Source organism: Brienomyrus brachyistius, chromosome 23, assembly GCF_023856365.1.
Source record: "Brienomyrus brachyistius isolate T26 chromosome 23, BBRACH_0.4, whole genome shotgun sequence".
Taxonomy (NCBI): Eukaryota; Metazoa; Chordata; class Actinopteri; order Osteoglossiformes; family Mormyridae; genus Brienomyrus; species Brienomyrus brachyistius.
In genome coordinates this window covers 12,927,860-12,940,223 of record NC_064555.1, presented here as the reverse complement: position 1 = coordinate 12,940,223, position 12,364 = coordinate 12,927,860, and the positions used below count along the sequence as shown (strand labels likewise).

Below are 12,364 nucleotides of genomic sequence, written 5' to 3'. Positions count from 1 at the left end.
CTAATTATCATGGCTGCGGTTTCAGACAGAAATGATCGTCGGCAAATTGAGCAGTGGCAGTCTTGGGCTGTGCGGTTTACGATGTACGAGCATGAAAGGCGTGAAAATGAGAACAGTGTAATCTCATTAATGAAACACTACGATATTAAGGGATGCGTATGTTTGTTACTTACGTTATAACCATATAAGTCACCTATATGTTAATATGTAAAGTAATTATATAAAAAACACAAGTATAAGCGAAAACTGAAAAGCAAAAAAGACAGGACCAAAATGTATGTATTTTTAATTTAGACCACTAGATGTAGACATTTATTTGTTAAATATCACTATTGGACGCATCGCTGCAAAAAACCTTTTTTTCTCATTAGGGATTTAACCATATTAGAACACTAGTTATAAGTTATGAATATTTTGCTATTAATCTTAACAAAATTATTAATAATCCACTAATAGCCTATTTACTAAAAGTCAATGGGGGGGGGGGATATCTTTTAATCAAATTTAACAAATTCACATTTAAATGTACATGTAATCCAAAACATTCTTAAAACATTGTCGTTGAATCTTGTATGCCCCTTGAAAAATTACACCAAAAGCAACTAGTGCACAATATAAAACTTTATGCGAAAAAAAACACAGTAATAATAAAATATGACCTTATCAAAACAGAGAATATCCATAATCGGCTCCAAGGTAATGACAAGGTTTTTTTACTGCAATTTCAATATTATGCATCCATCCAATCACCTGTGCCGGCTGGGGCCCGGAGTCTGTTCCAGGCAACGCAGGGTAGTGACACATCGTGTATGGGATGCCAGGGTTTCAGGGTACATACATACGCTCACAGCGAGCGGTTTAGAGACACCAGTTAACCTGACGTTATGTCTTTGGGAGAAAGCCCGCACGATCAGAGTGGAGGCAGGATTCACACTCAACGCTGGAGGTGTGCCATGGCCTTACGCCCCACTAAAACCTCCATGGCACCCCACACGCTGCATCCAAAAATCCATAAATCATCCATCCATCTTCTAACCACTTATCCTGGTCAATGTCACATTCAGTTATGGAAATAATGAATCCAGTTATGTCCTCAGATGGTTGAAGAGTGAAATTCTGCTCCAGCACTGGGCTGCCGAGGCTGGTATTGTGGGCTCCCCTTTGAGGCCTCTAGGGTGGGTGCTATGCGATATATACAGGCAAAATTCAATCAACAACTCAATCAAGTCCTATTAATTAATATTCCAGATCCAGAGATGAGCCAACATTAAGTGTTTTCCATTACGGTATATTACTCAAATGATACATAATAATCTCAAGGACCAGAGTAACGATCCATACTATAGAAGTGGAACAGTAGATGATTGAGATATAACTATTTATGTCTATTTGAACGGCATATCTGACATGTGGCAACATTCAGTTATTTCTTGGGGGCTAAATAGATTAGCCTTCTGCTATCAGAAGGTGACTGTTTCAAATCCCATGCTCAGCTGAATAGTCACATTACTGACGGGCCCTTGATTAAGGCCCTTAGCCCCCCGGAAAATACTCCAGGGCTGCTGGGAAAAATTGCTGAGCCTCAAGCTTTGCTCTCACCTGCTTGTGTGTTTATGTCTGAGGGGAGAGCAAAGGATATTGTGCAAATGGAAAATCACAAAAAACATCCTTACATATGCTGGAGCCACCAGTAGGGATGGAAGCCATTTGAAATAATTATCCATGACTCCCGTAGGCTGGACATTTGCTCCCCCTGTACTGGTGTGCATGTGCAGTGGCTGTAGCATAGACAGACTGGTGTGGCATGTATTTCACCGGTGGTCCTGCAAAGTGAAGTCAAACTGAGGAGCCTGGCAAATGTCAGGATGCCTCTGTGGCATTAAGCACACCTCAAATATACATCTATTCTTAACAAATTCAGCCAAGCTTCTTCTAAACCTGAAGCTTCTCACAGACCCCAGAGTCCAGCCGGGGCTCCCATCTGGCCCTGTGCAGATCCCAAGGACAGCTGCTCGTGTGTCAAGCGAGTACAAGACAGTACAGGTGGTCCTGGCGATTAATGCCCATGTGATTAATGGGCGTGCAGTTTTCAGACACTGGAGCAGTGTTAAGCTGCGGATTCTCCATCATCTGTAAATGAGATGTTATTGTTGCTATGAAACCAGGAACGAAAGCTGGAGTCGTGGCAGTCACTTACCTCCCCGCCTGATGCTTGTCAGCCTGCTACTAATAGCCAACGGAAAGGAAAGATATGGGGCAAATCGGGTCTATTTAATTAGCACTGGGCCTAATTCAATCCAAGAAACCATAGTTGTTTGTAGACTTGCGTGCTTGTTGATGGAGCTGATGGGAATTTGAAAAGCATGGGTTATTGGATCAGACTGGCGCCAAGGGGGTGGGGGTTTGGGGGTGGGGGGTGGCTGATAGGTCACTAAAGGGAACAGAATGCATCATCTCTGTTCCTGGGCACCTTCTGCTTTGGATCTGCCACCACCTCACGGATTTCTGCACCAAAACACTACAGCAGATCCTGAAGCCTCGTGATGTGGCAGCTTCTGCAGTCAGGTCTGGCATTTTACTCCACCCCCGTGAAGTTAGCAGAACAGGCTGGAAACATCTGCCCTTTGAACTGAGTGAACACTCCTTTTTTTCCAGAGTGGCCGTCTGCGGCAGAAAGACGCCAAACCACAGATGGAGCTCAGTGTCAGGCACAGACGACCCAGTAAATACTCAGTAATTGTATTGTTCATTCTTCCTGAAAGACACTGATCGTGTGCAGAATATCTGAACCTCTGAAAAAAAATCACCAAAAGAAATTAATAGACAATTTCTGCCAGCATTGTGTGCTTCAATGTTAGCGACAAATAACACCATGCAATGCTGACTGGTACTTTGAACTGATGCTTAACTGAACAATTCATACAATTTTTATTATGCTAGCAAGCGGTGCTTGCTTATGTCTCTAAATCTGACGGATATGAAGGTTCATTCCAGGATTCACGTCAAGCAAGCTGGCTACAGCGAGATGTGATCCGGCCTGATCCAGTTCTCCCACCAAACAAATAGCAGCTATATTCTCAGGAGTACAGCAAGCACACATCTGCTTGCATGGGTCTCGGGAATCCTAACGGAAGAGATATTTCTCAGAAATGTGTGGAGATGTGGCCATATGGCCTCCCTGAAACAAGCAGCTAAGTAAATTTGTAGCATTTTGTGCTACATCTGTCCAAGAGTCCGTTATTCTATAAAAATAAAACAGCTTATAAACAACAGTCTACGTGGAGATATGTTACATGTGCACATGGTACCTTTAAGATATGAATTTCCATGACTTAAGATACTAATTTCCGGGGAATTTTGTATATAGTAAGTACCATGTGTACATACTGTATACAATATTCCCGGAAATTAGTTTCTTAAATCATGGAAATTCATATCTTAAAGGTCAAGGTAGAAAGAAACGATGTCATGTAATTAGTTATATTATGTGCGATAGGCAGCTCATTATGACGATCAGGAATCTGTTTGTGATTATCTTTCATCCATATGAGTACTGGTTTATAAAAGCAGCCATACACAAAGTAACAGCAGCACGATAATCCCCGTATGTTGGTGCGGCCTCCTAGGTTCAGAGGTAACGAATGTACAGCGCAAAGATCAGCAGGAACCCAGGCTAGGCGGCCTGGATCTGCAAGGTTTTATCAGGGCAATCGGAAAAAAACTGTCAGCTGTCCAATTACAGACGGTACCGTCTGCTTCTGTGGTGTTGCAAGAAAAATACAGGTAACAACACTACAATTACCTGCTCATGTATGCTTTGACGAGGACTAATTTTACTTTCAAAACATATTTACTGTCACTGTGCCACTCCACACTGGGCAGGAAATTGGAAAGTTAAGTGGACAGAACCTTTGTTTTACGCCGAGTATGATAGAATCATCCATCTTCTGACTGTTGTCCTTTTTTATCGTTTCCATATGTCACTGACAATCTCGGGACCAAGGAGCCCTGAGTAAACGAGACAGAAGCTACAATTATAGAGCGTTGCCTCCTGTTTCCATAGTTGGTTAAACAAAACCGCAATTAAGCTAGCGCCACGGACGTTAAATAGGCTCATGCTAATTAAGTTTCTATAACACTTTTGTAGCCTTATGCAGCTAATAGAAATGTCACTTTGAAGAATCGCCGATCTGCTAGATGCTTCTGAGCGCAGAAGTTGTTGCTGTTTTGATAGACTCAAGACCCATGTGTAGTTAACAGGAGGGTGACAAAAGGCTGCCAGCCTGTTCCTCGCTTAAAAATGCCAGTTCTGATTTCTTGCTATGTCTGTGTGTGTGTGTGTGTGTGTGTGTGTGTGTGTGTGTGTGTGTGCGCGCGCGCACAAGTCTGTGCATGTATGTACATATTTACATAATGTTAATCTAAGGAGCCATTTTTAAAATGCTTTTTAGTGACATTTTTCATCTTCCCCTGCGGGCCACCAAAGTTTAAAGTGTAAAGGATTATATATGATATATTTCAAACATTCAGTAGCTCCAGGCTGCGCTTAGGACATTTGTGAATGAATGTAGTTATTTTTCTGTTAGGCTAATTGTATTTTAAATTCAATTATTAACAAAAACTTAATTCATGCTCTGTGTCACAAGGTCAATGCCTACGGCACACAGCAGTCTTACATGAATAGTATTTTTTGAATTATGGGCTGGAATGGGGAAAACCACATGACTGGCCATGATGCAAACCCTCTTGGGACATTCCTTATGCTCGATGGTACCGACACTGACTGTATGCTGTTCTCTGTCAGGTCCTTTTCATGAGTCCGGAGGATTGTGGGATAGAAAGGCCAAGCCAGCCAATGAGTGACCGCCATGCACTTCTCATAGGCTAGAATCTGAAGTTTATTTGCATAAAAAGTAAACATGTAGCACAATATGACACATGGCACAGCCATGGAAAAAAAGTCCAATGCCCAAAAAAAGTCCAATCTATATTGTTAAGTAAATCTGCATTTTTAAATATTGGTTTAACCCTGACTCTGCTGGCAGTAGGATATGCTGAGCACCTGGTTGCTAACAGGTTCAAAACTGCTAAGACAGCAGGACACAGAAATAAGGTGAAGCTGGAGACACTGGGAACGACTAGGAAAAAAAGCCAAGTAAAGGACGGAACCGACTGTCTGATGCCAGCGATGACTGGTAACTTATCTGACAGTTTCCCAAAGGATGACATCAAGTGACCTTCAAAAGGTGTGAAATGCACTGTTAGGGCAGACTGTCCCTTAAAGCAAGGAAGAAGCCCTTCATTAATGCGAAACAGGGGAAAAAACAGGCTGCAGTTTGATATATATATATATATATATATATATATATATATATATATATATATATATATATATTCATTGAAGTACACCCATAAACTGAGAAATGAAACAAAAAATGATGTTGTGTTCTCAATTGTTTTCCACAACTGTATATTTACAGATATTTACAAAAAATGCTAAATATTAAATGCATAACAATGTTACAGGATAATTAATAATGTCGTGGTTTTTATTTTCAGACACAGCAAAGAAAACCAATTAACACCACATGAACATATTAACATTAACGATACGTAACTGGGCACATCTACACTTTTTCCTTACACATATTATGGAAAATCTGACAGCTGTGCAGATCGATGTCCTTCCTGAAACCAAAGCTCATAAAATCTTTTTGAGTGTTTGATGCTGCTTTTGTTTCTGCAGAAAATCTTTGTCCAGCTCCTGCAGTCAGGAAACATCGACGTTAGATACCCTTCATCAGTCCAGGTAAGTGAACTCAAGCCTGCGACCGCCTCAGTAATACTGCTGACAAATAATCTGCATTCTGATTATAATGCACTGCACCACCAGAGAAGTACTGCAACTAGAACATTCCCCTTTTAAGAAGTAATACCCTGCAGTGTATCAAAACTTTAATTTGGGAATCTGACAATGATTATTGCATTTTGGCCTGTGGTGACTGTTATATGAAGTTATAATTCATTGCTTGAGTCAAAATAAAGATTCATTAAAAAAGTCTGGGCACTCCCTACTTGCTTTAACATTTTGCTTCTCATTACTAAATTGAATATTGAGGGATGGGAGGTGAGGGGCTTATCGGCTTTAAGCTTCAGCGCGCGTGATGTGCATGAAATTGTTACTGTGGGGAAAACCGACTCCTGGATATGCCAGTGTAAGAGTTAATTCTGTGTTGCATTAAAGTATTCTGTGTGCCATTAAAGTCTTAAATTTAAGTCCACCCGAACCAGAAAAACTCAATATTGGATTCCGGTTTCGAAATTTTACATTTTATTGATTTATTACTGGTTTGGACATTGCATGAAATAATGTGTATATGATGTGCATATATTTTAAAGCATAAAACTAACTAACAGTACAATAAACTTGCTTTGTCAGATGCAGTTTCTTTATAAACATTTGTTACATTAAAGTGACTAAGGCTGCTAGATTCTTTTAAGATGGAAGGTTATGAGTTGTGCGGCGGCATGGTGGTGCAGTGGTTAGCACTGAAGCCTCACACCTCTGGGACCCGGGTTCGAGTCTCCGCCTGGGTTACATGTGTGTGGAGTTTGCAGGTTCTCGTCATGTCGTCGTGGGGTCTCCTCCGGGTACTCCGGTTCCCCCCCACAGTCCAAAAACATGCTGAGGCTAATTCGAGTGCATGTGTGAGTGAATGTTATGTGAGTGTGCCCTGCGATGGGCTGGCCCCCCATTCTGGGTTGTTCCCTGCCCCGTGCACATTGCTTCCGGGATAGGCTCCGGACCCCCCGCAATCCAGTAGGATATGTGGTTTGGAAAGTGGATGGATGGATGGGTTATGAGTTGTCCAGTGGGGAAGAGCTCTTCGGGGTGTGGGCGATAGAGAGTGTCATGCAGGCTTGTGCAAGCTTCTTGGAGTATGACGTAGCGGTCTGGCTCTCCACTGTGTTGCATGGGACTGCAAAATATTCCTCCTGGACCTTGACATGGCTGTATCTTATAGCTGAAAGACAGGCCTTGGAGAGAGTTGAGAAACTAGACTTCCAGAGGAGGTTGCTAAGCCCCTTGCGACAGTCCTTCCTCATCAAGCAGTAGATGACTGGGTTTAGGCAACTGTTGATGTGAGCCAGACAGGTGGCCAGAGGAAAGATGTAAGTGTGAGTTAAGTAGTAGGATTTGCTCAACTCCACAAGGTCCAGCTTGATCAGGACACCCCAGAAAGTGATGATGTTGTTAGGGAACCAGCAGGTGCAGAATGACAAAACCACCACCACAACTGACCGAGACACTTTGGCTTGGCGAAGGTGGTTGGCACCAGTGAGAGGCTGTTTGCAAAGGAAACGCAGAAGGAGAATGTAGGAGAGGGCGATTACTATGTATGGGATCAGAAAACCCAGCGCTACTCTCTGTAGTTGGTGAACGGCCAACCAAAAAGTGCCCTGAGGAAAGCGGAGGAGACAGGCCTGGTCCACCCCCACTGCAGATACTTCTGCAAACACGGCACTGGGGGTTGCCGACAGCAGAGCCCCCAACCAGATCAGGCTTGTCATGAGCCTCACTGTGCACATCCTCTGGCATACTGGTTTGACTGGTTTGAGGGCAGTGGCCACTGAGCAGCAGCGCGTTACACTCATGGCGGTCAGGAAGAAGACGCTGGCGTAGACATTCAGCGAGGTTAAGAATGACATCACCTTGCACATGCACCAGCCGAACGGCCAGCTGTAGTCCAGAGCTACATCTACTGCCCAGAATGGCAAGACCATAGAAAGGAGGAGGTCAGTGACAGCCAGGTTGAAGACAAAAAAGTTGATGGTGCTCTTGTTGGTGCTCCTACTGGAGTGGAGGAGGAACAGCACAAGGGCGTTACCCACAATGCCAACTGCACAAACTGCACAGTACACCAGGGAAATGGCGGTGCGGAGAAATGGGGATCCATCTCCGGGGAGATTCAGGTCGTTGACTTCAGTCACGTTGTGGTACAGAAGCTGTGTGTGGTCGCAAGAGGGATCCACATAACAGCGGTGGAAGGTCTTGTTAAACTGCATCAGCCTCTGGTAGTCAGAATCCGACATCGTGAGCCGAGTCACAGTCCTGGCCTAATTGTTTTCTACTGGAAATTCATCAATCAGGCACTTTTTTGATGCAGGATGTTACATTTGTAACTTGTTCGCTGGCTTTGATGCAGGTCACCTGCAGTCAACGTGAAAATGCATCATTCTGTATTACAGAAACAGAAAGACAGACGTATGACACGATCCTAGTCAAAGGCAGCATTCAAACTTATTCTTCTTACCAAGTCTCACAGAAAGCAGGGTGAGGTTGATACAGATGCTAACTAGCACAGAACATGTACATAGCTAAGCCAAGGATATAACTTTGGGTGGAGTATTGGGGAGGCTGAGGTCTCCACCCATTTAAGGAGGTCCAGGGGGTGTATTGGCTGGATTTGATTATTGGAAGGTGTACATCCCCCCGTAATTCACGTCCCTGAGTAAAGCACACCACAGATTAACAGCTGGAACTTGGATTTTCCAATTAATGCACTAAGGTTGTGCATTAAGATAATTATTTTCATCCATCCTGGATGGCATGCCTGTGCATTGCTGGACACATACTCACACACTACAGGCAAATTACAATCCAAATCTCAATCCAGCTGATGGTATTTAAGGATGGTGCGGCTTGTAGCATCATAAAGGGCTTGAACTCCACCCAGTTGTGTCTGGAGCTTGCAGGTTCTTCCATGTATTACGGGTCTGCTTTACCCCAGAGTCCAAAACATAGTAAAATGTACTGGCACCTCACCAGCCTTGTTATCATGGTGTAAGCGTTACACTCACTGTTAATGTACTGAAGAAACAAATCTAATACGGATGGATAGATAGATAAAAGCATTTAATGAAAGAACAATATAGAAATTTCACTTTAAAAAGTCTTTTTGGACTGTGGGGCAGAGCAGGAATACCCAGCGGAAACTGAACACTTAGGCTGTTATAAGTCGCTAAAAGATGAAACACCCGTGTTTAAATGTTTCTGCTTAAATGTCATTCCATTAGACAATTTTCAGCTAATATGAACTCCAGTATAAAAGTCATTACGAATGTGTTCGTATCCCAAATTAACTGGTTCCGCCAGCAGTTAGTGTAACTATGCTAATAACCTACAATGAAACACACCGTGATGAAATACAGTTTAATCGAAGGCCGGGAACTGCTATAGGCAACTAATAAAGTTTTCCTTGATAACTGAATATCAGGCAACATAAATGTAATCTCAATTTCAAAACGAAAATCGTCAATGTTTAAAAGTACAAGGTTTGTAATGAGTCAAACAACATGATGCATATATAGAAAAGTGAAGCGAACAATTTAAAAGCTATAGAGAAAATCTCGCTTCCTTAAACCAGAAAAGACTATCTTACCGGTAATTGATTTATAAGTTCAGATCGGAAACACTGACTGGTGCTTGCGGGGTCTTCGCTGGCAGGCGAGCCTTGAGGAGCGGCGGCTCTGACCGGACTTCGCAGAGATGCCGAGTCCTGCACCTTTATCTGCTGTTTCCTCTGTCTCCTCCCTCATAACCCTCATGACATTGAACAATATGCACATCCCCTAGGGTCATTTCACCTGCCTTTGGAGTCCTTTAGGTGTTTTTGACACACTGAAAATGATTTATAACGTGATATATAATACTTAATACAGATGTAAACGTTGTAAGTTAAAATCGTTAAAATACATTGTCTCATTTCGGATCAGACGTTTCTGCAATCATTTGCTGTTAAAAACACAAAAAGTAGGCTAAGTAACGAGCGCATTTAACTGCACAGCTATAGCATACAAATAACTTTATTAAAGGAACTGAAAGTGTATTACAGCCCCGCGATGGAGCGAAGTGCCCCAGCATTTTCCCCTATACTGCTCGGGTTAGACTCTAAAGCCCCCTGCGACCAGGGCCAGGTGGGACGTTCAGTAGATGGATGGATAGATGGATGGATGAGCATGTAAACCATAGAATGGCATACGCAAAAAAAGCACTAACAAGGATTCAGCACAATTTTAAATACTGCGCCCACCTCTTTAAGTCTGCCACACAAAACCTGAGAAATTAGATGATTTCATCCGCACAGTAAGTGAAGACAAATATCGAAACTTTAAACCAATTATTTTACGCTTTTATGATTTTATTTAGTATTTTTGAGGGTTGGATTTATATTTATAATTTTATTTGCGCGGGATAGGCCGCTTTATGTAGTGACTGCTATAAGAGGAGAAAATTTAGTCTTTAACAGTATAACGTACTATAAACATTAAGCGCTTTTCGAAATTAGACGTTTATATAAAAAAATACGTGTGCACAGCAGACATTTGGAATAAAAACAACGCCCCGTCAACTTTTGCCAAAAAGTAAATCCCTTTTCGGAGTTTCGGCTCCCGGTAGCATCACTGTCTATTTAACAGGAAACTTAACAACTCACACCCTGGTAGGAGTGCATAAATCGACTTCAAGTGAATAACAAGCCAATCGTTGTATCTTTAATTGCCTAACTGTGTCTGGAACAGGTCTTTATCAGATTACACAGTCAAATACATACGCATACAAAGTGCAGCGTCGTGCTTCTTTATTGTGGGATTTTCTGTTAATATTGGAAAGGTCATCGGCAATGAATGGAGATGATTAGATTACAAATGGAAGGAACGGAAGGATGAGCCTGGTAGACAAGCAGAGTAATTATTGCTCAGATTAGCCTTATCTGCCTTTTCCATAAAAAAGAAACAAATGAGGTCGTCGTGATAAAGGGAGCCAAATGTTCTAGGTTTCCAGTGCATGTTGCCCATCCTGGGTTGTGTTTTACCTGATGGCATGTGATTCGTCACTATGACATTTGGGGGATTATCTACGGACATGGTGGCTGCGCTTCTGTAATCACTAATCATGCAGGGAGCCTTAATTCAAGGCAGGAACTACAGGGAATTCCCAGAATTCCTCTTAATAGTGTGCTTTGTTCCCTATTCAATTAAATTCAATTTGGTTCTTTATTGATGTTACTGTACACGTCAGCCCAAAAAAGATGAGTTAACAGCTCCCCGAGCTGCTCAAGAAACACATGCTGATGTGTATGTAGTATGCTCTTTATTTGAAATCCCCTTTTCTGCATACCTATTTCATTCTGTATATTTTATTTAATAGAAATCAAATAAAATAGACTTCATTATTTTGATCATGAAATATTCCTAAAACACATAATATATGTCTGAATATCTACTGCAACTAATGACAGGGGATCAACTCCTCAATAAACAAAATTCACAGCTCACAGACCCAATTAATTCCCCACTGTAATTACAGCGGGTGACGTCACAATGCATGTGGATTCACCTAAAATCAGTAAGCTTTACCCATAACTTTGTCATTTTCAGTTATTGCATTCCCCTGACAGACAGTACAAATGGTTTTGGGACTGGTATACCTCTGCCACAGATGCTAAGATAATAACTCAAAAACTATTTGATTGATTTTCATCATGTCATGTTTTTTGGTGAAGTGAGCTGTGCTGAGGTGAGGAGAGTGTGTAAGGTTGGTTTGTAATAAAAATATTTTAGTTATATTGAGATATTTTCGTTCAGTGAAATCTATTGTGGGTGAACCCCTCTCCGCTCGATTAATTTATTGTTGGAGAATTTAATCATAATTACTTTAAGACAAGTCACTCAAAGTGCTACAGGGGGATAAATGGCTTGACCCTGCAGTCAGACCTCAGGCTTTGCTTTCAACTTCAGTGTGTGTGTGTGTCTGAAAAAGTGAGCAACATTCAACTATCCAGACTGAAGTTCAGCCATCAGCCAAGATAAAGTCACTTGTTCTCTGACGTTTCTTGTTGTTTTGTAGGTGGACTCTATGTGGAAAAAGTCAAGAGTTACAAATATTTTCATTTCTGTTCTTGTTTACTGTATCTGACCCTGTGTATATACCCTAAATAAGAATGCTAATGTTTTGTTCTTTTGCAAAAGGCACACGGTGCAGTCGTGCAGTTACGTCTTTTGGGAAATGTGCGGATTAGAGTCTGCACCTGTTCTGTGATCGTCTGCGTTGAAAATAAAAGCTGTCTGGTTTGTACCAATATGGGATGTGATTTCTCTCATATATCCAGACTGCTCAATCTAACCCCCTTAACAAATGTTATCGTTGTGGACCCGGGGAGGTGGGGGTGACCCGTTTTATTTCTTAAGATCGAAAGTGACAGCCCTATTGAGGACTGATATTTTGACAGACGAAGGCGTGCGTCTCCATTCAGTCAAAGGCAACGACGGAGTGAGGAAAAATGCACGAGCTTCTGAAAAGGCT

The 12,364-nt window shown here is 42.0% G+C and overlaps 2 protein-coding genes across 3 annotated transcripts in view; both read right to left on the bottom strand.

Moving 5' to 3' along the window:
* The window catches only part of LOC125719247 (ras/Rap GTPase-activating protein SynGAP-like), a 144,558-nt gene that overhangs the window by 14,554 nt on the left and 117,640 nt on the right, over window positions 1–12,364 (bottom strand). The gene's annotated exons all lie outside the window — the stretch shown is intronic.
* On the bottom strand, window positions 4,891–9,612 carry LOC125719253 (relaxin-3 receptor 1-like). Of its 2 annotated transcripts, none has more exons than XM_048993865.1 (2): window positions 9,444–9,612; window positions 4,891–8,239 (listed from the first exon to the last, which is right to left on the bottom strand). In XM_048993865.1, the coding sequence occupies exon 2, from the start codon at window positions 8,092–8,094 to the stop codon at window positions 6,859–6,861; it is 1,236 nt and encodes a 411-aa protein (XP_048849822.1). In that variant the 5' UTR covers window positions 8,095–8,239; window positions 9,444–9,612; the 3' UTR covers window positions 4,891–6,858. The 2 variants fall into 2 exon arrangements, with proteins under 2 accessions (XP_048849822.1, XP_048849823.1); XM_048993866.1 differs by having other exon boundaries at window positions 4,891–8,212.